The 26,723-nt window shown below is 45.4% G+C and overlaps 3 protein-coding genes across 5 annotated transcripts; 1 reads left to right on the top strand and 2 right to left on the bottom strand.

Moving 5' to 3' along the window:
* The first annotated feature begins 522 nt into the window (after positions 1–522).
* LOC136753175 (uncharacterized) lies at positions 523–4,332 on the top strand. Its single transcript, XM_066709063.1, has 2 exons — positions 523–690; positions 2,432–4,332. Exon 2 carries the CDS (start codon positions 2,466–2,468, stop codon positions 3,588–3,590), a length of 1,125 nt encoding a protein of 374 aa, XP_066565160.1. The 5' UTR covers positions 523–690; positions 2,432–2,465; the 3' UTR covers positions 3,591–4,332.
* A 531-nt stretch (positions 4,333–4,863) lies between these two features.
* LOC136753174 (PHD finger protein 13) lies at positions 4,864–13,228 on the bottom strand. 3 transcript variants are annotated; one of them, XM_066709060.1, is made up of 6 exons: positions 12,403–13,227; positions 11,959–11,990; positions 9,751–9,843; positions 8,254–9,436; positions 8,121–8,165; positions 4,864–7,806 (listed from the first exon to the last, which is right to left on the bottom strand). In XM_066709060.1, exons 1-6 carry the CDS (start codon positions 12,494–12,496, stop codon positions 7,580–7,582), a joined length of 1,674 nt encoding a protein of 557 aa, XP_066565157.1. In that variant the 5' UTR covers positions 12,497–13,227; the 3' UTR covers positions 4,864–7,579. The 3 variants fall into 3 exon arrangements, with proteins under 3 accessions (XP_066565157.1, XP_066565159.1, XP_066565158.1); XM_066709062.1 differs by lacking the exon at positions 11,959–11,990 and having other exon boundaries at positions 12,403–13,228; XM_066709061.1 differs by lacking the exons at positions 11,959–11,990; positions 12,403–13,227 and adding an exon at positions 10,171–11,908.
* A 1,041-nt stretch (positions 13,229–14,269) lies between these two features.
* abcf3 (ATP-binding cassette, sub-family F (GCN20), member 3) lies at positions 14,270–26,056 on the bottom strand. The gene is made up of 21 exons (XM_066709064.1): positions 25,923–26,056; positions 24,872–25,019; positions 24,537–24,613; positions 23,823–23,878; positions 23,483–23,580; positions 23,044–23,166; positions 22,480–22,746; positions 21,865–21,945; positions 21,490–21,549; positions 21,135–21,191; positions 20,751–20,773; positions 20,213–20,268; positions 19,906–20,106; positions 19,581–19,657; positions 19,077–19,121; positions 18,685–18,817; positions 18,378–18,466; positions 18,128–18,219; positions 17,656–17,788; positions 17,347–17,434; positions 14,270–17,254 (listed from the first exon to the last, which is right to left on the bottom strand). Exons 1-21 carry the CDS (start codon positions 26,026–26,028, stop codon positions 17,096–17,098), a joined length of 2,169 nt encoding a protein of 722 aa, XP_066565161.1. The 5' UTR covers positions 26,029–26,056; the 3' UTR covers positions 14,270–17,095.
* Between the last annotated feature and the right edge of the window lie 667 nt (positions 26,057–26,723).

The raw sequence follows: 26,723 nt of genomic DNA on the forward strand, positions 1-26,723 counted from the left end.
ATGACCCGCCTCCACAACCGCCAGCGGTCTGCGCATGTGTCAGCTCCCAAAGGCTCATGGGAGTTGAGGTCTTTCTTTAAATATATACCCTAAAATATACGTACTGGATTGTTTATTAATGTATCCATTCATTTATTTTATCATATATGGAGATCGATGCTTACATTGAGAAGTACGCAGTTCTTCTTTAAATTAATCATACATCAATCAGTACCTAGTTGTTTAATGTTTAATGTAAGCCGTATATCTAAATACGCTTTGCAGTATAGCTTACTGAACAATACAATTTGATATTGAACGCGTTCATTTAATTGGGAACGTGATATATGTATAAAAAGAAGAAGAAGAAAACAGGATAGCGCTCTGTTTTGATTTTGTATATCCTGTTCCCTGGTTACAGTGGTCACATGATAAACTCTCCTAATAACATGTCTGGGGCATGTCCCGGGCTTTCGCTTCGTCACTCACTTTCAAGGGTGTGAGAGGGACGAGGGCGGGTTCGTGTGGCGCAGAGGTCCGCAGTTCTGCGCAGACTCTGAAGTCATGTGCTACCCGCACAGGCAGGCGTGTGAGTCAGACTGAGGGCAGCCAGTTAAATACCCCGCACTTCAGTCCCATCTCCAGAAAGCACTTCCCAACACGGCTTGAGGCTTTAACTTCAGGTAGTTAAGTTGCTGCAGTCGATCTCAGGTAAGACATAACTATTAAAGACAGTAAGATTATTGTACACTGATCTGCAAATCACTTAGTTTACTGCCGACAGACATGTCATTATCAATTGGGTTTCATTTTCGTTTCTGATTTGAAGTTGTTACACCAACTTAGGTTGTTCTTAGTATTGGGGGGGGGGGGGGGTTGACTAGATTTCATTCATCAGGCTTTTCTGGTTGTATATTTTTCGCAATTATTCTTTTAATTTGTGCAGGTGTGCTTTGTGTTAATCCCCCCCATAAGTATAAGTAAATCCGTCTTATTGGTGAACTTTTGGGATGTTGTTGAAATCTGCCTATCATTAGTGATTTCATTGCTGTCTTAGTTCATGCAAAGTATTAAAGTATTTGATTGCTGCCCGCTGCACCTGATGAGATACAAATCAGAAGACACATGATGGGGGGGGTCCTACTGGTAATATCTGCACATGGTTTGCCTTTGGGTTTCTCCTTAGTTGTGTCTCCTGTCTCGCCCTGAGGTGTGTGCTGGATGGGACAGCGTTTACATGTTGGTGTATTTAGAGAGGTTATGACGACTGAACTCAAACGCTGACATGTTTTTTTAGTCACAAGAGGAACTCCCTGAATAGGGGGACGAGCATCAACATGTTTCAGATCCTCAATACAGCTTCCTGCCTAAATAGTGAGGTAGCCCTGCCTCCCCAGGCTCACTAGGGGGCGCCTGTGTGCTGCCTTCTGCTCTAATGCAACGCAGAGTATGTGGCTGCGGCTCCTCTTTGAGTTTTCTGTATTAAGTTCATGGGTACCTTCATTGATCCAGTGAATTGCTCATTTTGAAGACCTGTTTTCAAAAGATATGCTGCAGTCGGTGATTCAACATATTGAAGCTTGGAGAGAAGTTTTCTGGATTTCATTGCAACAATTTCATGAAACTAATTACTGCCTGAAGTAGTCCAAATGACTGAGATTTCCAGGTCTTTTGCGTTCGAGTTTATTTATAGTTTCCTATAAAGCTTCAGTGTAATGGCTCCCCACAGACACTGGGATTGCTAAACTCGTTACAAATTATAGCTCCCTTATTCATTCTCAAAGCCCGAGTATGGAAATGGAGTTAAATGTGATGTCTGTCAGGATGGAGTGAGTGAGGCTCAGAGGTTATTTATAGCAGAGCACAAATGCACACTGCAGCCTTGTCACAGGCACAAGATGACAGGTATGAGCAGGGCATGTCCACACAGGACTGTAAACCATCAAGAAGTGAGAGCTGTGTGCTGCACACAGTGCCAGCAGAGCATACCAGTCGCAGCGACATCATTTAGCCTTGCTGAACTCCCAAACCCTGCCAGGAGGGATACTGCGCTTCCCTCACTTTCTCCTCATATGTAATCCCCTCATAGGCAGCACACAGTAAGTCTGTGACACTTAGCTGCTGACCCCTGATGCACACCCAACCTGTACCCACTGCCGGGCAAGTCTCAGCCTGAGGTTATCCTGCAGTAAGAGGCTCACGGAGTCGTCAGGTTCTTAAGAGATTATCCTCTCACCAGTCTGAGCAGAGCGAGAGAGTGCTACAGTGAGACCTCTGGGAATCATACTCATTTGCCATGTGTACCCAAGCAATTATTTGAGGTGGCCAAACGTTAAGTGTGTTAATTATGCTATATATATATATATATATTATCTTGATTAAACTAAAGGAAGGCATATTGTTTAAGAGGATTTATTCTTTGTATCAATACAATTTTGTGATTTTCTTCTAGAGTCGTAACTATTTGCACCAGAGGCCACTGAGGAATGGCATCTAATAAGACGAGAAGTAGCACTTCTGCCTCTGCCAGCCGAGATCCCACTGCCTCCAGGGAATTGGGAGAAGCAGGAGGACCAGCAGAGAGGCCGCAGTCAACTGCTGCCCGGACCTCTCGGGCACAGGGGAGCACCAAACCTCCAGCCAGAGGGCAATTAGCCAGGGGCACCAAGACAGCAGTATCTGACGAATGGGAAAAGAGCAAGAAATCTTCACCAAAAACAGCTGCTGAAGAGAGAGCTCAGAGTGGGCCAGCCCGGAGCAGGAAGCCTGCACAGGTCCTCGTCCAGAGTGCAAACAGGAAACCACAGCCCAGCCCTGTAGTCAACAGTGCCCCCTCCAGCTCAGTATCGGTTCTCAAAGCCAAAGGGGGGGAGTTTGGGAAGATGGACCAGAGCAAGGTAAAGGCAATAGAGCAGGAGACCCGTGGCCAGAGAGAGAACCCGCTGTGGTTCCAGCATCGTCAGAACCGCATCACCGCCTCCGTCGCCCACCGTGTGGCCCACTGCCACTTTGTGAACGGCAGCAGCCAGGAACCGCCCCGCTCCTACCTGCAGCAGGTGACAGGCTCAAGCTCTGGGATCCGGACCCGCGCCATGAGCTGGGGCATCGAGCAGGAGAGTGTGGCTGTCCAGAGTTACCAGAAGAAGAAGAGCCTGGAACGGGGCAAGGCGGTGCGAGTGCAGGAATGCGGCCTCTTCATTGACCCCCAGCACGCCTGGCTGGCAGCAAGCCCGGATGGCATCGTGCTAGATGCGGAGACGGGGGAGAAGTTGGCCTGCCTGGAGATCAAGTGTCCATACAAACACCGCGACAACAGCATCAGCCAAGCCTGCCAGGATCGAGATTTCTGTCTGGAGCCCCACGGCGATGGCTATCGACTGAAGACCAACCACAGCTACTACACCCAGGTGCAGTGCCAGATGGCCATGACTGGGCTGCAGACGACCGACTTTGTGGTGTTCACTCGCCGGGAGACTGCCATCTCTCCCGTGGATTTCAACCCCAAATTCTGGAATAACACCGTTGCCAAACTGGAGAAGTTCTACACCAGCGCTGTGATCCCGTACCTGCAAGAGAAGGGGAAGGCTGCTGCTGCCATTCCCGAGGAGTAGCCAAGCAAAGGGCTCACTGTTCGCTCACAACTGCATGTGGGGAATTGGTGAAAGGCTTCGGGGTTCGTTTTATGGTCAAGGCTCAAGACCGTGTTGGTCGCCATTCCTTGCCCAGAAGTCACAGTTAACAAGTGCCTTCAGAGACTGAGCTGGACACTCCTCTGTAGGGGAATTCGGGAGAGGGTTATTCTATGGGCTTACTGAATGTTTAGCAATTTTGCTTGCTGGCACTACCGGAAGGAGGTCTGATGCTGCCATTTGTGTTGCGTAGGAACGCATGTGAAATAGGTTCTACGGTGCGCTGATCTGTCACAAGTGTGTCTGTATTTTCTGAGAGGTTTAGGAAGAATGACACTTAAATGAACATAGAAGGGCTTAAGTGACTTGCCGTGTGACTGAAGACAGAAGTTATTGCCCACCATTGCTGTCCATTTCTTATTTTTCTATCTGCCCCATTGTGCAAGAAGATAACTACCTTCTCATCCCTGCCAGGCAGATGGGGCATCCATAACTCTACAGTAACTGTGTGCATTTGTCACTAAGTGTTGGGCAAACAGATAAACAAGTTAAGATGAGTAACATTCTTACCGTTTAAAAAAAAAAAAAAAAAGGCATTGTTGAAAGCTTTGTTAAAACATGCAGGAGAAATATTCCCCCTTTTTTTTTTTATAAATGTAATGAGGTTTGTGGTCTCGTTTTTAACATTGTTCAAAATATTAAATGGTTAATTTGTTAATGGTTACTTTGAAATGTTACTGTCCAAACTGGAAAGAAACGGAAGACCAAAGCAATCATACCAATTCAATTGTTGGGAGATTGACAGTGGCTGGCTCTGGTCTAATTGCTATTGATAACAGAAATGGAGATATAGTTGGAGCTTAATTGAACTTCACACCTGCCTTGGCAGACTTCATTAAAATAAGGTAATTAGTGTGAAAGATCCAGAACCACAGCTTACATTAAGGATGCAATGGGAGTCTGATCCCTTGACCATAGTGGCACAGTTATTGTGTAGCATCCAATGTACAGCACAGTTTAGAACCAAGATGCATAATATTGACAAACTGTAGAAAGAATATAAAATCACCCCAAATCTACATAAGGATACTATGTTAGCCAAAATTTGATCATACTTATTACTTAATGATATATTTACCAGCAGGATGACAACCTGAATGACATGAATGATGCAAAGACAGGTTTAATTTGTCCCGACTCATCCAAGAACACAGACACAGTTCAAATTCAGGTTTCTTTAATACTGAACCATATATATATATATATATATATATATATATATATATATATATAGAACCTATAAAACTGTAAAACAAAACTATTTACAGTCTCTTTGTATACTTTTTTTTTTAATATATACACAGACGGAACATTGTGATGTCAATGATGGAGGTCAGGGTGTACCAGGCAGGGCTGACTGAGGCAGACACAGTGGTTAATGTTTTTCTGGCATATTAGCTGGTTCAAACATAGCCATTAGTGCAATCTGACCAAGTTTAGACTTGTTGGTTTTATTGGTTAAATGTACCACTAGAGAACCTCCCAGCTGATTTTAGAATATGTCACCACTGCAGTAAAACAAACCTTATTGAAGCCAGGTAACAACAAAATCTAAAAAACCTCCTTGTGCTAGTCATAGACATTTAAACTGCATCTGTAGACTGTTTTAATGATGGACACACAACACTATTGGTAGTGACAAAATCCACTACCTTTAGGATATTTGCATCCCCCTCAGACACACCAGCCCTCATTAATCCACTAATTCGCATTCACACACAAAGTCTATAGTTTCACGTTAAGTGCTGCAGCACAATCGTACAAAACAAAAGCAAAACCAAAAAGAGATTTCCGAGAATCCAGACACTCGCCCTTCCCTCCAACTGTATCCCCAAGCTGCCGACACAGGTGGGTTACACAGGGCAAGGGGCCTCCTGCTCCATTCCCGGGTGCCACAAGGGAGTCAATTGTATATTCACTGAATTCAAATGTGCTTGAGATGGGATGAAAAACATTACTGCTCTTAAAGACCTGATCTCAAAACCCCTGCCTTAAATGAACGATAAAAAAAAAAAAAAAGTAGTTTCTCTCATTAATGCTTATGAAATAAAGGCTTTCAAAGTCACCCCTCTGTGCAGTGCTGTCCCTGTGTGGTCAGCGCCAGGGCTTTACAGCAGCCCTTAGGACATGTCAGGAAGACCAGTCAATGAGAGAGAGAGGTGAACGTTCAGATCAGCCCTGCAGTCTACATTGAAACAAGGAGCTTTTCCAGCACCTTCATCACTGGGTACATCCTTTATTGTCATTCCAAAAAAACAGCTGCAACTCATAACTCCCCACAGGTAAGGAAAATGGAGGTCTTGTGTTCATCTTGGCAGAAAGATGACAACAACACAAGCTGCAGTTGTAAAAGCATATATATATATATATATATATATATACACACACACACACACACACACACACACACACACTGAGCAAGTTTATGTAAATTCACAGCTGTCTTTCTGAAATAATTAGTCTTGGGGGCATTTATATATATATAAAAAAAAAAAGCACACTCCCCTACATTTTCAATGCATTTTTTTTTTTAACTGCATATGTGGACCTGCAAACTTGTGTCCATTGCTCTGCTTTGCCACCATTCTCAAAGCTTCTAAAGGGTTTGGTCCATATTGAGAGCTCTTGCAAAATTGGTTTCAATTCTTCATCATAAAAGACAGGGATGAAGTATGTCATAAATGTGAAACTTTTATAACCAAATACACACACACATACAAGGCTAAAACATTTCAAGAGCTGACCTCTAGCATCTGGGGAGTCTGTATGTCTTCTACCACTGGGATGAAACTGCAGTGCAAAGGTTGTCATTCTGACAAAGCTACTCGTGGCTGTGAAATCTTTACAATAAAAAATACATTATGTAGATATAGATCCCTATACAAGCACCACACAGCTCAGCAAAATCCCTTGTTTATTGCTGGAGAGTGATAGTGAGAGCAAGAGCAGTCCATTCCCTTCCTCTCTCAGCATCTTTCTTTTTTGATCCGATTGTCTGTTAGCAAATGATAGAATTGCTCCCCCCAAGACAGGATTGGTGTGCAGGTAGTGCATCTGTGGGCATCAGGGGGTCCCAGTGCTAGTCACAGGTGTGCAGCCCACACTCTTGAGTGCAATATACTTTAAGCCAAACTGTATCATTGAGAATGAGATACGAATATATATATATATGATACAAATAAATGTGTATAACCTGTCAGTAGTAGTAGTAGGAGGAGAAGGTTATTTTGAGAAAGATCTGGATTGAAGCTTACAAATCAATATATGAATGTCAACAAACAAAATGGTTGCTTTCACAGTTCTCTTTCGAAAACAAAAAAAGTGTTAAAAGCCATTCCTCCTTTCCCTATTTCACAACCTCTTGAAGTTCAGGCATTTCACCCAGAAGTCCCATTTCAGCTGTGGCACATATATCCAAGCTGTGCCAATCGTGAGAAGGAAAGCCTTCTGACAGATCTGAACCTGGACACTTAACCTTCCTTCTGCTCACCTCACTCAAAAACCTTGCCACGTCAGTCCTCCTGGGGGGTGGGAGGTGGGGGTTAGATGAGGGGGCTTTGGCCTTATTGATTAACCAACTGATTGATCGATTGCTTGCTTCCGAGCAAAGGCAGTGAAGTGCATAAAGCAATGTGGCTCCAGCCGCAGCTCTTGGGCCAGTGTGCAAGTCCTTACATTACGTTCTCATCCCTGGTCCTGAGGGCACACCGTCCTGCGGAGATGCCAAGCTCTCAATTACTTCACCAAATGTAAATAAGAGTCCCATTAAGTAACTGAGAACTCGGCCAGAACAAAAAGCAGCAGGAGATTTTGCCCACAGGCCCAGTCAAGACCCACTGCAATATAGTGCTAAGGCTGGTGCTGTCTGCTAGTCCATTGCAGTCCAGTCCAGGCCAGGCCAGGCTAGCCCTCTAGTCACTGAAGCGCTTGCGCGGGCCGGTGCGGGCCCGGCTGGACCGGCGGATGTCATGTTTGGAGTCTCGGCAGTGCTGGCAGGTGAACACTTCAGGCACGTTGGTCTTGCGGATCTTGGCGCAGGACAGGTGGACCCAGGTGCCACACTCACTGCACTCGATCATCGGGCGCCCCGCAAACGGCTTCATGCAGAAACATGTGATCAGATCCCAGGAGTCATCCTCTGGAAGTGAGGGGAGAGAGACAACATGAGACATACTAAGACAAAGAACAGAAGAGTGAGAAATGTGAAAAACTCAAGGAAGAAATAGACATGAAAGGGTCAAAGAGAGAGAAGGAGAGAAACCGAGAGAAAGACTAATTTGATGATGGAAAATATAATGTAATCTACAATTGCTCCTTCAGACTTGGAACAGGACAATCCCTTCAAACTGCCACACAGATGCAAGTCAAATACAAACATGCACCGAAGACCGCGACTTAACCATGCTGCAAGGGTGAGGAACACTGCACCCTAGCGGACAGAATGATAATTACCTTCCAATTTACTGTTTTCTGCCGAGGTGTCTTCTGTGCTGAAGGCTGGAATAGAAAAAAGAATAAATACAGGAGTTCCAGCTACAGATTTCCCCCAGCCATGATCATTTGCTAAATAGAGACAGTGCATTACCAGAGCTGAAGGTGGTGTTGCTGTCCCCTGGGCGGGTGTCCTGGTCTGTATCGCTGCCCGCATGGTCCAATGTGCTGCCATCCCAGTCTGTGTGGTAGCCCGTCTCCTGGTCCTCCGCCTTGCCCTCCCCTGTGCCACCTTCCATCACAAGTCGCAGGATGTCCGTGTTGCCACTGGCGACGCTGTCCCAGCTGGACTCCTCCTCCTCATCACCACCCCTGTGTGGCTCCACCCTGCAGGGGGTTAGTCCAGCCTCCCCGTCAGAGCGCAGCCTGCTCTCACCTCCGTCTTTCTCACTTCCGTCCCCTACTTCCATCGCCCCCTCCCCATCTCTGTGTCCATCTTCCTGCCCAGGGCCTTCACTGCTCCCCTGCTCTCTCCCTTTCATGTCGTTGTCCTCCTCCTCCACTGGTCTGGTCTCCTCCATGCTCTGCAGAGGCTCCGTCCGGCAAGCCACACTGAGATCCACAGGTTCATCTTCAGCACCCCCGTCCTCGCTTTGCCGCTCTGGGCTGGGTGCACGTGGCCAGTCTGTACTGTGCTGATCAGACCAGTGTGCTTGAACACAGTAGTGCCGATCCTCCAGCTCGGCCCTGGGCTCCTGCCCTGGACTCCACGCTGGTGCTCTTTCAACCACACCATGGCACGGGAAGGCAGGAGGCATCAGCATGGGGAGAGGTTTAAAATCTGCATTGTTACATGTGTTCAGCTCACAACTTGCTTCATTAAAATACAAGTTACTGCCGAGGAATGTTACACTGGCCTGCTCTGCGCCCCCACGCTCCGATGCCATTGTTTTCAGATTCAGGGGCTCCTGAACGGTTGTATTTGTAGGGGACCCCTTGCCCGGTTGGGGCCAGTTGCAGCCCCCAGTGCCCCCCTCGCTGGCCTTCCGCCCTGGCTTCCTGTCCCCTGGCGTGCCACTCTTCTCCGCCCGTCTCCTCCCCTTCCCTCTCTCCTTGTCATTCCCTTTGTCTTCCTTTCTCTCTGTGCTCCAGCTCATTGTAGACTCCCCCAGAGGAACCCCTGGCAGGAGAGGGGAGGCCCGTGGCCGCCGAGGTCCCCCCTTGGCAGGCCGGCGGGTGCAGTGCAAGTCAAAGGGGGGCGAGGACGCCCAGCTGTCACTGTCCTGGGTGCTGCCTGTGCTGTTCTGAGGGCTGACACTGCTCTGACACCGCAGCTCCTGCAGGGAGGATGTGACAAAACACCTTTTTAAACAGGTTGCCGAAATCATTCAGTAGATACAAACTGACAAATTTTCTGCTATCCTCATTTAATAGATGATAGAGTAGATAGAGTTTAGGAGGTCAAATTATAGCTGAACGTAAGGAGGTTTCATTTCATTTTTCTAGACCTCCAGACATGTATTTTCACCCACTGCAGAACATATGGACTGGTGTGTGCATCAGGGTTATAGTGTGCTTGTCTGAGCAAATGTCTACATGAGAGAATGAGTGAGTATCTGATTGTAAGTTCCAGTGTGTGTGTGTACAGTACCTCAGCGGGATAGGGGATGTAGCCAGCGTAGGCCAGGACGAAGGTGCAGAATTGGTTGAAGTCCTCCACTGTCCGCTTCCTCTTCATCGTAGGCTGAGAAACGAGCAAGAGCATGGACCGTCACTGAAGCCTCTGTCTCTCTCACACACACACACAGCACATCTTTTTCAAAGCATAAAAAATACAAATATGTGTGGCTCATGTTTAAAAAGGTCTTCCTTCCAAAATCAGACATCTTTTTGCTGGTTTCTAGATATACATATGCATGCATTCTATAGCGATTTCTTGAATGAACTTTGTGTTTCTCTTTGGAGGAGGTCACAGGTTTGGCAAATGCAAACCCAATGTCGCAGAGCAAAAATCACACGGCTCCCACACATGGGCACGCTGCGGGCTGTGCCGTCGCCATGATCCGCTTACCTTCACTGCAAACACGGGGTAAACCCGGAGTGGACGCGTCATAATACCAGCACCAATCTCCACCTCTCAGTAAATGCCAGCTTCATGGTCAGAAACAAAGACGGCACCGGTGCGCGGATTACTTTCCAAACAAGACCGCTACAGCACGGCATTCTCTGAAAGACTTGGGTGCATTTCATCTGACCAATGCGAAAGTTTGCAAATGATTGTTTCGGAGCTAGTAACTTAACGCATTCAAAAGAAATCAAGATCTCGCTGCTAATAATAGTAAGCCATGCATCTAAACTTAGTGTTGATTTATACAGCTGTAAAGCTGCCGTGCGGCTGGCAGTGCGCTTAAAATCAGCTCCACGCTGCAGCCGTAAAACGCGACACTTTGCAACACAGACCGTGAGGGAATCCGCGCAGCAAGGCGCTCCACTGCGCACGACGCCAGCCGAGCACGGAGCATGCGTAGCGCAGACGCCCGCAGTTCTGCGCTGCTCCACCAATGGGATCGGTGGGATTCTGCACATCTGCGCTACATGAAGGCGTCCATACACCGACATACAAACAACCTAAACTACGCACTCTAGTTTCGACGAACAACATATTTGAACAATAGGGGAAAAAAACTGCGAAATCCATCGGAAACCAAGCGAAACCACAGGCTAAAGCAAAGGGCCTAAAACAGACGCACGCCGCGGCGCATTCGTTATTGATCTGTTTTTAACACCAGCCGAGACTTGTCCGGCCAAGAGAAACTGTATAGGGATACTTGACATGCGGTAGCAAATCAGGTATTTTCCTCTCGTTTCTACAACGAAAGGGTCAGTTAGCAGCACATTATGGGAGAAACTGGGAGGTATGGTCGTGTTCGTGTTTGTTGGACTTGCTCAACAATAACCTGGACCGAAACGGACTGCTGACAAATCTCGAGGCGACAAAAAGATGGTCTTTGTTACTGGTTGTATTCCGTATTTATTGAAATTAAGAAAAGCACGAGTGTTTGGACAATATCATGAGCTTAAACAGACAAGTGTCCGCACCTTGTCAAACACGAACGAAACCGGTCTCAGTTCGTTCAAGGTAGACTTGTGAACAAAGCAAAACGGGGGTATTCGGCCGGGTTCTGGGGCAATTACTTTAATGCAACCGGAGACTGGTGCACCGTTTACTTCACCCACTGTACACATCGTATTGCACAAAGCACGACACAACGACACTTTTCTGAAACCTAATTCCTCTTTTTTTTTCCCTGCAAAGATGGCGACGGTGGCACTTTTAACCTGTCATTACTGGGGCGGCCACCGAAGAAACAAAAAGCAAATGAGGAAGAAATGAAATACCGGGAGCATGCGTCTAATCCCTCTCGACCAGGACCCAGTCGAGTTTCACACACTGGTGCAATTCAAATCATCCAGCTACGTGTCTCGCCTAAAAATGCACACGTAGAAAATGCGGCGTGTGCTTGTTAAATGGGAGAGATTGGGTTTGCAAAGTTACAGTAAACTTTTTTTTCCTTGTGGCAAATGCAACATTATGGCAAAACGGGCGACACGCATTGAGTGCATGCGCTTTTAAAATCGGTGATGCTGACAACCGGGGTCGTCCACATGTTGGAGGATGCGTGTCGTGTGGGTCATCGACTTGCTTGCGTAGTTTTTAATCGTGAAATGTCTTTTCTGTGGTGCAAGAGTTCATGCAGCGCAGACAATGCAGTTTCAATGGGATATACACGGTTTTAAAAAAAATATATATTATATATGCGTGTGTGTGAGTGTATATAAATCATGCACATGCTCTTACCTCCGTTATCATGCTCGTCTCGGCGCTTGAACCTTGAAAAGAAAGAAAGATTTGAAATCCTTTTCGTCTTCCTCTTGTGTTACAAGCAGGCGACTGAAACATTTTTTTTTTCTGTTGATCATTCTTAAAAATGAAGTCTCCTGCTTCAGATTGTCGACTAAACTGTTTAAACCGACGCTACTTCGGTTTTTTAAACGAATAGCCAACGCGTTCACCTTTTGAAAGGAGGTTTTGCACAAGTGTTTCCCTTAAAACAACAGAAAGCAGATGATGACACGTCTTGACAAAAGACAGCCGACCCGGGATCCTGAACACGTCTCAGTGATCTTCGGGGAGCGGCAAAGTACGGACAGATGATATTAACCGAGAAACCCAGGTAGAGATGATGGATTTACGAATCTAAAGAGACTTTCTTATGTATGGAAACAATCACACAAAACTTACCGGTGCAAATCCCCGCTCCTGTATGTGCTGACATCCCGCTACCGCCGTGTGATTTTTCCAAAGTGCAAAAGGCTCCCGTCCCGACAATCAGCATAATCCGAGATCAAGATGATCAAAACCCAGGCAGAGAGGGTCGGCGCTCTGGTACAACGGGTTACAGTCCATTTCAACTCAATCTCTCAAGATTTGCGCTGGATCTTCGTGTTGGTCTTTTCTTTTCTAACATCCCATTTGCAGAGGCACCACAGCGAGCACCTTTCTCCCGCACAGTCATAACGAAGAAGAAGAAGAAAACTCCACTTGCGCGAAAGAGAGCGATGATCACATTCTATCAGTGACATCACTCCGCCGAGCCGGACTGGGGCATCGCATTGAGTCCGTCAAAAGGGGGTGTCTAATATTTGCCTTACAATTACAATTCTCAAAACAATACGTGCCACACAATTCCTTCACAAAACAAAAATAATAATCAAGTACAACAGTCAGCATTCCCACTGGCTTCAAATGTAACTCAAACATTGGATGAGTGGATGTGCTTGTTCTCCGAGATGATCTAGTCTCCCCCCCTCTCATTTGAGACCGTCCAGTCAGCTGGCTGAACGCCACCACATTCTGCCCTTCGATTCGTCTGTCGGTGTTAGTAATTTCACTTTGTGATGCTGTGATGTTTACCTGCAGCCTTTCGAAATAAATAACAGATTCCCCCGTGGGCGCCGTGTTTTAACCGCTGTAGTGGGACAACTACATAATCCAATCAAGACCGAAAGCGGTCTTCTGCCGAGATGAGACATGCTTTAGAAAGGCACCCGGTTGCAGATGTTGTGCTATGTGGGATGTACAGTTGCTGGTGTTGTTGTTAAAATCCGTGTATTGGGGTTAAGTAGGCTGTTATTATACGGTGGCAGTGCTGTTCCTTCCTAAACAAATAGCTCTATCCGCTCTCCCACGCATCAAGCGAAGGATCCAGCGAGCTGCACAAATACCTGTCTTGAATTTCTAAAAAAGGCAGGCCGGTCATCGATCGTGGTTTTAATCTGCAGCTCCCAAGAACAAAACGTCTACAGTTGGGTGTGGTACAGGAGGAACTGAGCGTACGTCCTATTAATAATAGGCATTATCATAGTGTGTGTGTTGGTGCAACCATTATTATTTCCAGGAGCCTTACAGATGTTGGCGTGTTAAACAGCACAAGATCGTAGTTCTAGAATGATCTGCACACTCGCAGGCCTTGGTGAGATTGCGCAATGGGCAGCTGCCAGGCGTGTGGGTGTTTTGTGTTCGTGCCAGCTGTGGGTCACAAAGACTAGGTGCGATTGTAAAGTGAGGTTTTCGCATTGTCTGACCACTTTGTGAGTGGCGTTTTAACAGACCCACGTTTGCACCAGTCATGGACTAACCGACGTTATGTTAGGTAGAGTAGGTATAGACTGGTGCTAATCAAGATCTGTGAATCCCACCCTAGAGGTTGAAATTGTCATCTGCATCTTTCACTTTTTTTTGTTTTTTTGTTTTGTAAATATAAACTCTATACATAGGACATGTACTCTGGAGAGGAGTACCAGTGTGTGCTGCCACAATGTTTCCTTAGAAATGAGCACAATAACTATCAAAATAAGAAATCTAAGAAGAAACCATCAGACCCTTAAAAACACACAATAGCAGGACCTGGAATGAAGTGCAGACTACATCCAGGTTAACTCACACAGTACTGTATTGTCCCGTCCCCACTCTGCAAAGCAGGAGTAGTCATCGCTGTGGCTGGAGTTTCTCAGACAGATGGGTGGCTCTTATGTAATGGAAGCCGACCAGTAATCTTGTTGACAAACGTTACACAGATAAACAAGTCTCCTCGCTTTAGCCTCTAATCCAAAGTGCAGTTTGATTTTATTACATTATCCAGTAGCACCGCAACCATAGACGTTTGGACACACAGATGGTGCTCCTTTTGTCCTAGATAGAACTTCACAAGCAAGAACAGTGGGTCCAACTCAAAGGCCCATGGATCAAATCACAATTACAGTATAATGATTCTTATGAAAGAGGTAGCAGAGCGATAAACACATGTGCCATGAGAAAACTAAGAGCATAATTCATTTTGCTTGATGTGTATTTATTAGCATGGTATGAATATTTAAAACAGGTATTTATAAGTTAGGTACAGCATCGAAACATCAGGAACCCTTTTTCTTTTTTTAAAGTTTTCCTCTTCCCTCACCTCGATCAGTGCAACCCGGGACACTCTGTGTACTGCCGAGGCTGAAATGATCAGGGCGTCTGTGTGGACTGGGGCCTGCTCTCAGAGTGGACACTGTTTAACTGAAGGGACGTGAACATCAGACTACTGCTCTGCTAGATTTGTGTCATTACTGAGCTTTGAGCAAATTAATCTGTTCATTACACAAATTTACTGAATTTACTCATTTGCTTTTCAGTTCTTAAAACTGTAGTAGAGGTCAAACAATCATGTTTTAGGCATTACAAATGAACCAAAAAGAAAGTAACTGACCGCTGAGCTAGAAGAATAGAATAGCCAACACAGGGATAACTCCAGGACTATCTTGCCATCGACAAGGGATACAAAAACCATGCCACTGATGTTCCTGGACCCCACCAGTACTGTAAAATATTGAACTAAAGATTAGTCACCACAATGACAATGTGCAATCAAATAGGAGAGCCAAGATTGCCTACCCCTGCCTGCATTATGAAGCAGATGGTCCTAAAATGGAAATACTACGGTTACTGTCTGTGGTCAGAAGCACTGCCTGTCAGGTACAGTTACGGGCCACCAATCGCTGTCGATTAGGGGCTGGGGCTGCTCCTACAGTCTGGGAGAAATAGTGAGCAGCTTGTCAGTAAACAGGTTTAGTACCCAAGCTGCAGCCTCTGCCTGTTCATTAAGACGTTAAACACAAGCAAAACAATAAAACCGTCATCTTAATCCCTCTCCAGACATAAAAAGCCAAGTGATGCTTCAATAGTCCACGGAAAGAGAAGATTAATGGCACAGAGCAAAATTATATATATTTTTTTTTAAACATGAAAAATGACCTCCATCTGGGGTTTAGCAGAAAAGAAAAACCGTCAAAAGATTAACAATAACATGCCTGCTGTGTAATTGAAATCCTAGCTGAATAGTTTTCATTGCAAGATATACAGCGTCTTCCACAAAGCATGTACAAATACATAAGAGCCACGACTGTATATGGCACACGTTTTAAAATTGCATACAGTCAGTACTGTTTATGACTGATATTTTGGACACCAAGTGGACAAACACCTGTTAGAGCGTCTGTAAGAGAAGCTTGTGAATTAGGTTTTTCCTGTGCAGTCAGGGCTGCGGTGAGCATTTGTACACCTGCTACACACACTATCTGAGCACAGGAAGCAAACCATCTTCCCCAGTTTATATTGTTACATTCATAGATTCACTCTGTTCCATCAGATGGTTTAACTTTGCATAAACTTGATGTCTGGAGATGGGAGTGTGTTACAGTAGACATTAGGCTGTACCCCCAGCGGTCGTAGTCAGACTGACAGCTTTATGGACACCTGTGTTACAGTGAGCGCAGCAGTGAGGGCCAATACCAAATTGGCTGCAGAGACTGATACACACGTACAAAACACAGCACCTAAATACACTAAACTACTCAATTGCACAAAATATTAAATTGCACATTATGGTATCTCTCGCATCATGATCGATTGCATTATGGATGGTAGACTGGAGGCACACTCTTTAAAACTCCAAATTAAAACCACAGTGCATTCCAGTGAATGCAGCCATTCCTGTACACTTTGTCTAATTTGTGGCAAATATATGACCTTGCAACACTTTACCATACCCCAGTGTAGCACAGGGGTCTAGTCCTGCAAAGCTATAGGGATTTAATTTGTATATTTAGTCCTTTAAATTCTAAATGACTTCACTGAATCAATGATTTGCTTAATTAGTACATGTTAGTTAACATGTTTTAAAGGTCTTTGCATGATTACCTTTTAGACTGGTGGAGACCCCTGGTCTAACGCAATCGTAAAAAAGCATGACATAACAAAGACTCAAAATAAATAAGCAAAGCAGCTGATTGAGGTTGGTCTTCAATATCCCAATTTCTTTTTTTTTTTTGCAGTGTTTGTTATTGCCCAGAAGAGCGCTGTACATCCACGGTAGCAGGCAGCAGAGCAGTGAGACTATGTAGCAGACAACGGAGACACTTGTAACCGAGTTTGTGGGACAACACTGGCGGAGAAGAGAAAGCGCAATTCAGATAGCGAGGGAGTGAGGGAGAGGGCCAATGCGTTTAGCAGTGACGGGGGAGGTCTTGCGTCGTCTCCTCAGTCGGCAACAGAACCGAACAGACCATGTTCAGGATCGGGGCAATAAGGGGGCGACCTGAAGACAACGCAGCTTCCATTCACAAAACTACTGTCTATCCCAGTTCAGAGTCAATTTTACCAGTGTAGAAAGAAAGAAAGAGAAAGAGAGAGAAAGTGGAATTTGGAGTCCCAATAAGAGAGAGAGAGAATAAGAGAGAATGAGAGAGAGCGAGTGTGAGTGTGTTTGTGTTTTAGTGTGTTTACTGCAGGAGGGAAGGTTTCGATGTGCTGTCTTTGACTACTGTCTCCGTTTTCTTCATCCTTTGCGAATTCTCTCTTAATCCAGCAGCGTGTTCAGTCCGTGGGTGCGGTGCGTCTATAGAAAGCCCTCCTTGCGGAACTGCTCCTGCAGGATGTCACGGTACTCATCGAAGCCACCATCGATGCGCTGCACGCCACCGTTCTCACACACCCACAGCTCCCGGCACACCAGCCGGATCAACCGCTCGTCGTGGGACACCAACACCACCCCGCCCTACAGCAGGATGGAGATGGAGACGGGGAGAGTCAGAGAGAGCCAGACACGGAGTACTATTCTCCCATCCCGTGACTGTAGTCGTTTCTTACCCTGAACTTGTTGAGAGCCTTGGCCAATGCCTCAATGGTCTCCATGTCCAAGTGATTGGTCGGCTCGTCCAGGATGTAGAAATTGGGGCTGAGAGAGATGGAGAGTCATGAGGGATTAACTTCAGAGTCTGCCCAGTTATTAGTGACATTGATGAAGGGGGTGGATTGCCAATAATTCATACACACGTACACTTACAAAAACAGAGCGAGAGATAGGTTACCATGATGAGAGTTTGACAAATAGTTAATTTGACAAGAGAAAGAGAGAGAAGCAGAGACCAATGGACAGATGAACAATAGGACTCTTACCAGGCCATGGTCATCTGAGCAAATGCCACTCTGCTCTTCTGCCCCCCGGACAGGCTGGCGACTGGCCGCACAGCCAGCTCCCCCGAGATCCCATACCCACCCAGCTGGTGCCGGTACTCCTCCTCTGTCCGGCCTGAGAGAGCGAGAGAAATTCGTCAATCTGAGGTGGGCAGGGGATGCCAATTGACAGAATTTTGTAAAGAAATTATATTAAATGGTAATATTAACCAGGAGTAGACAATGAGAAAGAAAAACTGTGCAAAAACAAGGGGGTGGGGTGTATAGACAAGCCGTGTCTGGAACACTCCCTCCAGCCCACCACAAATCACTCACCTACTGCATTATTAAAGTCCTTCAGAAAGCAGTGTGTAACGAGCTGGCTATGGGAAAATGTAATGAACAGCGCAGGCAACCGCAATTACAGTGTGCAATTGCAGGGGGGATCAATACACTTTCCACCTGCTCTCTGTACCTGGGAATTTCTTCAGCAGCAGCTCCACAGACGAGACGTTGAGATCCAGCTGGTCCACGTGGTGCTGGCTGAAATAGCCAATCTTCAGGTTCCTGGCAGAGAGACCACAGGCTGTGAGTGTGAGTAAATTATTATACTCGGTTGAGACAGGGTGAGGCACACAAAGAGAAATGATGTCGGAAGCGTACAGACTGGCAGAAGCGCCTGTTCATTGAGCGACAGAGACAAACAGACGCAGGGTCCTGCTCACCGGTGTGCCTGTCTGATTCCGTTGACTGGGGTCAGCTCTCCCATTAGCAGCTTCAACATGGTGGATTTTCCTGCACCATTCTCCCCCACCTGAGAGAGAGAGAGAGAGGCAATAACAGGACACCATTCATTATCAGTTTACATTACAAAAAAAAGGCTGTGAGAACAGAGAAAACCGGGATCAGACAATAAAACAGAGAGAGAGACAGTACAAAAGTAAGCAGGGCAATATTTACATATAGACAGCTACTCAGACAGCCAATGAGTAAGAGGGTAAGAGAGAGAGACTTGGAAAGAACCGTACGTACAATGCAGATGCGGGACTCGAGGTCAGCAGAGACATTGAGGCAGGTGAATAGTCTGCGTTCAGGGTGGTAGTAGAACTCCACTTCATCCAGCTGCAGCACAGGGGGCGACAGCTTCTCGAAGTTATCAGGGAACCTGCGCGGCGGACAGAACACAGGGCATCAGCACAACACACGGAGGGGCAGAGCAATACACACACTAAGAGACAGGACAACACTACAGACTCACACGAAGCAAGGCACGACACGAGACAGGACAGAGAAGCATAAACACAGGGGCACAGTACACACATTCAACTCACAACCCAACTCAAAACAGTATACACGTTTTGTGCAAAACCAGCATCACCAAATGTTTCAAACAGTTGTGTGTATTTTTTTTTTCCCCCACTCACCGTAATGTAACTTCTGTTTCCTTCTCTAGGGGTTTGAGCTCAGGACTGAAACAGAGAGTTAGAATTAAAGCCATCAGTTTAGAAGCTGCACATTCAGGAATATCTGTTAAAGCGATGAATCCTTCATTTACATAATATCAGTTACATATTGTACCGAGAGAAACGGGGAAAGACAAAGACTAAGACAGAGAGAGAGAAAAATTACATTTTAATTGGCTTGCTGCTTCGCTGATTGTCCGATTACTTAAGCAACAGGCAGGTTTACTTATGAATACATTGATTTGGGGTGAAATGGATGGCTATGAAATATAGTACTGCGCTTGTTAATTGCTGCGTGTGATTGCAATCATTCTGTATTGGAAGACTCTAATTCAAGAGTGACAGAGAGAGAGAAGGGGGAGGGGAGAGCAAGGCAAGACGCAAAAGTGTGTGTGGGGTGTGGGGGGGCAGAGAAGAGGGGAAGAGCTAATGGTGGGTGAAAGAGAAGAGGGAAGACCGACTTACAGTTTCTCCAGTAGCTTCAGTTTGCTCTGCACCTGGGAGGCCCTGTTTGCATTGTACCGGAATCTGTCTATAAACACCTGAAGAGGGAAAGTAAGGACAAGACACTAAATCATGAATCGTAGTCCAGGAACAAAGCGAACTTCTCAGTTTTAAGCCATAATGTAATGCTCCTGTGAATCCTGTGCCTGGCAGTGTGCACACTCAGAGAAATGGATCAGACCCCCCTCCCACAGCAGTTTGAGCTATTTCAATATATAGATGTGTTTGTGTGTGTGTGTGTGTGTGTGTGTGTGTGTGAACGTGTGAAGGAGTGCCTGTGCAATACCTGGATGTGCTCCCTGTATTGCTGCTGAGCCTCAAACTCCCTCTGCTGATTACGCAGCCGGTCCTCCTTGGTCTTGACGAAGTTCTCATAGTCCCCGCGGTATGCCTCCAGGCGCTGCGAGTGCAGGTGGATGATGTCTGTCACCACGGCGTTGAGGAAGTTACGGTCGTGGGACACCACCAGGATAGTGGACTGCCACGTCTGCAGGGACACACAGCCAGTAAGGCGGACAGACAGACGTGGACACAAAGAGACAAAAGGTGCACAGGAAGACAGACGCATTCAAATAGACACCCGTCTTTAATACCTGAAGGTAGTTCTCCAGCCACAGGATGGCTCTGACATCCAACATGTTTGTAGGTTCTGTGAGGGACAGAGACAGAAGGGCCTGAATCTCCAACGTTCCTGGGATGTGCCTATAGGAAATGCACTCATTCCTGCAAGCCAGACCATTTGGAGGAGTAGTCTACACTGCACTGGCGTTCTTTATTCTCAAACGAGAGTCAAATCACTTCCAATAACTTGCAAATGTTTTCCGAGTGCTTTTTCAGATGAGCAATGAAAGGACACATGTAACTTGTTGTAAAATACACAACTATGCAGAAAATTTTGTGGAGGGTTTCTTAAGAATCCTTGAGGAATATAGACTTGGCTCAATTTGGCTTAGCAAGGAGGCAAGAGCTGGGTTTCAGGCTATAAATCAGGGCACACAATTTAATCAGAGAAAGGAAATGCCAGGAAACTCATCTCTGTTTTACAAACAAAAGTGTGTCTAAGAATATGTAAGGTTCTTTCACTTCTACAAACTGCTTGAACACAATAAACAAACAGATAATTACACTCACCATCAAGTAGCAGTAGGTCAGGCCTGTAATACAGAATTAAACCCAAGAACATGAGCAAGGACTCTGACATATACACACAAACAGACAACACTGCAACTCTGACAGTCAGACTGTTTTTATACAGCTGTATGTGCAGACAAACAAGTACAAGACACCCAGATTGACTACTGTTCAGTTGCAAATGATGTACCTCCCATCTATACAGTGAACTTATTCTATTCTTAAAAAAAACAAAAAAACATTGTTGCATCAGGTGTGGATGACATGACCCCAGTATTTCTGCATCTTCCTACTAATTCCCAAGTCCTACCTAAACGTCTCCATGCCAAACATTGTGCAGCAAAAAAGGGAAAAGAAGAATCTGAAAGACTGAATGGCACTTACTTGGCAAACAGGGCTCTGGCCAATGCTAGCCTCATCCTCCAGCCTCCAGAGAACTCCCTGTTCAAACACAGCAATGTTGTTGTTAAAAATATGTTAGGTGCTTGAGGGCTACCAGGTTGTTACTGTACAGAAACAGGGCAGAAAATACTATTGCGATCTCCACCAGTTTTACATTCCCATGACCGCAAACATCCACATCTGTACATACTCAGAACCACCAACAGTTTATAATGCAGACACAACACATAGAGCTGGTCTGCAGATAACATACAACTCAGACCCATAATTGATAAAGTCAAAATGTCTGCTATTCCTGCTAGTGTTGATGAGCTCGAAAACTGACAGGGGTACCTACTTGGTTGTCTGCAGTTGCATCTTGGGAGAGAAGCCAAGTCCAGCCAGAATGACAGAGGCTCTGTGAAAGAGGACGGAGAGACTGAATCACACACACAAGACAGCCACACAGCCCCAGCACTGTCTGGGCTCTTCACACTGACTGATTGATAGCTGGATGAAAATGACAGTGTCCTACTATATTAAAATAAGGAGATGTGTCATGAAAATAATCTGATTCTACATGAATTAATTAAGCTGGGTGGTTTAGATGTTACAGAGGATGGGTACTCTTAAGGGAATTAAAAAAATATGGTTAAAAGAAAACTAAGGAGGAAGATTTAGCAGAGGTAATATGGGCTATGATTTAAAATTAAAAACACTGCAAAGTTTTTACCTGGCTGGGGCTTTATCTGCTTCTATCTCCTCCAGTTTGGCATACACCTCAGACAGACGGACTGTGTCCGTCGCCTCCGCGCTGAAAAGAAAGACAGGTTATTGAATAGACTGCAGTAACCCTTCACTAAGAGGACAGGTGTACATTTGACTGGAAAGATGGGTACTCTCATCTGTAACCTTATGTTCTGACTATCATGTTTAGATATACACAAAATATTAGACAAGCTTTGATCAGATTTAAACTAGCCAATTAAAGGCCTTTTATTTGAAAAAGCAATGAAAACTCCGGAGCATCTGAACAAGCGAAAGTCAACAAAGACCAAGTTGCAAAGACAGAGGGCACCAAAAGAATTGAAAGCAACTAACTGGGTAACCTATTTTCGATCTTCCATTTTAATTCACCTCCAAGTCTGATTTTTCATGCAGAGTCTGGCTCCCTCTAGTGATCAATCAACAAGCTCAATTTCTGTGTTCAGAATCGTCTAAATACTGAAGACACCATACACAATAAAAAAAAAAAAAAAAGTCTAATCATCCTTAGTCTATGCATCTGTTCTCCTGGCGATTTAGCCAGGAGTCCGTCAATAGGCACGTGAAGTCAGAAAGCACTCACTGGCCGGCGGCAATCCTGGTGTTAATGTCCCTCTCCTCCTTGAGCAGCCCTTCCCTCACAGTGTCACTCTCCAGCACACTCTGCAATGCAGGCGTGTCGTCCCCAGCAACCTCCTGCTCCACGTGCAGGATGGAGATGTGGGCCGGCACACGCAGACTGCGGCCCGCCAACATCTTCAGCAGTGTGGTCTTGCCCAGCCCGTTGCGCCCCACCAGGCCATACCGCCGCCCATATGACAGGGAGACCTCGGCACCCTGCAGCAGGGACCTAGGGACGGATGGATGCAGGGATGAATGGGCAGGGATGGATGGGCAGGGATGGATGGGCAGGGATGGATGGGCAGAGGGAGAGCGAAAGGAAGAAGGAGGCACCAAACAAGAAAGAGAAAAAGTAGAGGACTAGCGGTTAGATTCAAGTCCATCTTTGTGCCAATAATTGCTTTTGCACAGACAAGCTTGTTAATGTATAACAATATTAAACACAGCACTTAAAACCTTATATATGGATCTAATTGCTGTGAAAATCATAGAGCTGATCCACCAATTCTGATCGGCTCTCACTCACCGCTCGCCAAATGACACGTCAAAGTTCTCGATGCGGATGTCATACGACTTGTTCTTCCCTGAGGCGTCGATGCGGTTATCTTTCTTACTGGACGCCTGGCTCGCTGAAGCCTCCTCCAACACCCTGAAAGAGAGAGAAAAAGAGAGAGAAAAGAGAAAAAGAGAGAGAAACACACAATGGTGGTTAGCAAATGATCTATGAGACCGAGAGACAGACATGGTGAGAAGAAATAAAAGGGAAGAAGGAAGAATAAACCAGAAACTGGTGATTTAAATTGTGTCCCTCTAGCAGTGTCTCAGAATGGGTGCCAGCACTCAGTAACTGGGCAGTATGGATCATGAATTGAGTGCCAGGCAGCTCCAGGCTCCAGGCTCCAAAGCTGCATGGAGATTAATAATAAAACCACCACCACCAGCATCAGTGGTGCAGTTTAACTCACAGAGGGCTGGCAACTTTCTGGGAGTCCTTTTCATTCCTCTTCTCGTGCTTCGCCTTCAGTTTAGCTTCTGCTTTCTCGAGCTTCTTAGCATTCACAGTCTGGGGCAAGACGGCAGAACATAGGGGGTTAAGGAACTTATTAGACTTCGCTCTCACTCTCTTGGCTTACTGGACATGATCCTGCTAGAAGTTTTTACACAGATCGCTATTTGCAATGATAAATTACAAAACACAGGCCTATATATGGTTTTCTGCAGGTACAATAACATTGTACAATTAATACAATCAAACACAACTTGTAAAATGGCAAACAGAAAAAAGAACACATTGAAACAACTCACCGTGTTTTGGCCTCTCTTGATCATCCAGATGCCCTGGACATCATTTGTGGTGGTGACTGTGGGCAGAGAGGGAGAGTTAGAGGGCACCTGGTTACAGGGCCTGACTGGCCACCCTGGTCATACAAGAAAAGGACTGCAGGCTCAAAAATAGGCCCTGTCCTCTCAATATACAATGGGTGACATCGCACAGCTCTAACACTTAAAGGCAGGTTTCAGTAAACACACAAGAAACAAGTTATTTGACCCATTTCAGGTTCTGTAAGCTGAAGGTTTTTGTACTTTTCAATACAACACCATGATAACAGATGTAACTTTGACATGTGAATGACTTTTTTTCCTTCAGATTCTTGAGAACAATTTGTAATGGCTAAAATGCAGGTCCATCTCAACTACACTGCAGACCAGTCCCAATTCTCCCACTATAAATGCACAACACTGCCCTCCTTCACACACTGCCATTCATGGGCATTTTAATTTGAAGTGGGGAAAAAAAATAAGCGAGAAGCACAAGTAATTTATTTCATGCATTTCCCTCGATTCAAGCATCCTATCCAAAAAATGGGGGGGAAAGGAGAATGCAAAGAAAAAAGAAACTAAATAAAGAGAAGGAACGAAACAAAAACAAAAAAATATAAAATAAGAATGCACAGACAGAATGAAACGCACTAAGATCTGAGCAGAAGTTAGGAGAAGCCCCCCATGCTGCAGTCTTACCACACTCTCCAGCAATCTGGGACAGCTGCACTGGGGCGTCCAGCAGAACCTGCTTCCGAGCCGAGTCACAGTCATTACTGGTGACAGAGTGATGCAGGGAGAGTGTATGTGGGGGGGAGAAGGAAGGGATGGGGGGAGAGAGAAAGAGGCAGTTAGATAATGAGTGTAATTTGCATGGGAAATACCAGCTACAGTAGACAGAAATCTCCAGTCTCATTTGGGTGGACATGGGAGTGTGGAGCTGAGTGTGGAGAAGCTTGCGGAGCATGACGATGGATGTTCTCACCGTTTCTTCAGTGTGGCATGTGTATGTGTGTGTGGGCGTGGACACTCACAGTTTCAGCGTGTTGAACATCTGCAGGCAGATATCCCGGATGTCCTCCTCATTCTTGCTGTCAGACGACACCTCCTGCAGCACCCCGCCGATCGCCTCAAACACCTCGTCCTCATCCTCGAAATCCGGCCCCCCACACTCCAGAACACCTGCCACACACACACAGACAAACAGATAATTAGCATCCTCAACTAACAGGCTTGTCCAAGCTTTCCACAGTACTTCCACACCAGCCTTCAGCATGACAATCTGTTCCAGGCTCTGCAAAATGCGCAAGGCAAAGCTTCCAAACCATGCTGGGGTGTTTGTGCTGCCTCCCTTTGGTGCTTGGTGTTTTGTTGAACTCATGGAGCTCATGTTGAACATCTATAAACTGAATAAAATAAAATACCTTTTCAACTTCCATTGACATTATTTGTGTATCAGATATGTAATTTGATCACAATCTTATTGTATAGCTTATATAAAACCTGTATAACCTGGGATAGCCAACACTGCTGTGCAATGGGAATTATAATAACGCACCATAAACCTGTCTATCTATAGATATCTAATAATACAAAAAAGAACTACTCGAAATATATTAATACACACAACAGACGACGAAATGTGACTCATACACGCAGCACAGTGGCGACAGTGGATGATGTTTCACAATTGAATGAATGAATGGCAGTCAGCCCTATGGAGTCCAGTTGCGACCAGTCTTGTGTGTGATGCCGGGTTCACCGCTAGTGGTTTTACAGCAGTGCAAACCCACACTGTTACCCTACAGAGCCGGGTGAGAATCTGCTTCGATCGGCCAAAAAAAGCAATAAAACATAATCGCAGCAAAGTCGGGGACTTGTCTCGGCGAAAGTCCTATAGGATACGAGTCCTGATTCAGCCTCTCTCGCTCTCTCTCCCGTTTTTCCCCGGGTTGTCTGTGTGACAGTTTCTCAAACTGTTCTCCCGTTTCCTGTACACTGCCCAACGCATGCCAATCTTATTTTGCGGCTATTTCACATCTTACGTCGCCTACCCACCACCCCCGACCTGCCTCTGAGCCTTACCAGTGATATACTCGAAGACCTCGGTGTCAATTTCGGGAAACTCGCTCCTCAGAATATCCACGTATGTCGCCATGATACACCGGCCCCGTTCGCAAGGAATACGCATGTGTTAACCGGCGACAAATCGTGTGCGTTTCGCAGAGCACCATGGGAATCGTAGTTTCATCTTGCAAAGAACCTTCCCCCAATATCAGTTATACAATCAATATTATTTTCATCTCTATTTATTTTTTTCACAAATGTTAGACATCAACCGTTAGCAATGAAGAACACAGTGGTGTTCTGTGGTATAGATTCAGCTGTAAATGTGATTCTAAATTATTAAACGACACCAACTCCCACTTCCACTTCCGCCAAAGGTGTGACGGTAAAGAATGCTGCCGTTAACACTGCTGGGATTTGTAGTGTTTACACATGACCCACAGAACTACAACTCCCAGAGCATCGGTTTTTTTTAAAGAGACAACATTTTCAAATTAAGGGCAGATTCTGTAGATTTAGATTTTATGTAGACCAAATAACTTTATTTGCTCTTGGAACTCAAATATGATCAGATATGTTGTAATTATTGTTATTATTATTATTATTATTATTATTATTATTATTATTATTATTATTAGTAGTAGTAGTAGTAGTAGTAGTAGTAGTAGTAGTAGTATTACTATATCAAGCCAGTTCGATTGACTGAGGTTTTGCTAGATAGTATGTAGATGTGTTTTCACACACAGACTAATAATAAAGTTCCTGCAAGAGAACAGTACTCCACACATTGTCACATGCAGATATATATATATATATATA

Source organism: Amia ocellicauda, chromosome 7 (assembly GCF_036373705.1).
Source record: "Amia ocellicauda isolate fAmiCal2 chromosome 7, fAmiCal2.hap1, whole genome shotgun sequence".
Lineage (NCBI taxonomy): Eukaryota > Metazoa > Chordata > Actinopteri > Amiiformes > Amiidae > Amia > Amia ocellicauda.

Coding starts and splice junctions, on each gene's coding strand:
- LOC136753174 (XM_066709060.1), bottom strand. CDS start 12,496: ATGCTGATTGTCGGGACGGGAGCCTTTTGCACTTTGGAAAAATCACAC. Junction 11,991..12,402: donor AGGAGCGGGGATTTGCACCG/GTAAGTTTTGTG, acceptor TTTCTTTTCAAG/GTTCAAGCGCCGAGACGAGC. Junction 9,844..11,958: donor AGACGAGCATGATAACGGAG/GTAAGAGCATGT, acceptor CTCGTTTCTCAG/CCTACGATGAAGAGGAAGCG.
- LOC136753175 (XM_066709063.1), top strand. CDS start 2,466: ATGGCATCTAATAAGACGAGAAGTAGCACTTCTGCCTCTGCCAGCCGA.
- abcf3 (XM_066709064.1), bottom strand. CDS start 26,028: ATGCGTATTCCTTGCGAACGGGGCCGGTGTATCATGGCGACATACGTG. Junction 21,192..21,489: donor ATGCAACTGCAGACAACCAA/GTAGGTACCCCT, acceptor GTGTTTGAACAG/GGAGTTCTCTGGAGGCTGGA. Junction 20,269..20,750: donor TGACCTACTGCTACTTGATG/GTGAGTGTAATT, acceptor TGTCCCTCACAG/AACCTACAAACATGTTGGAT.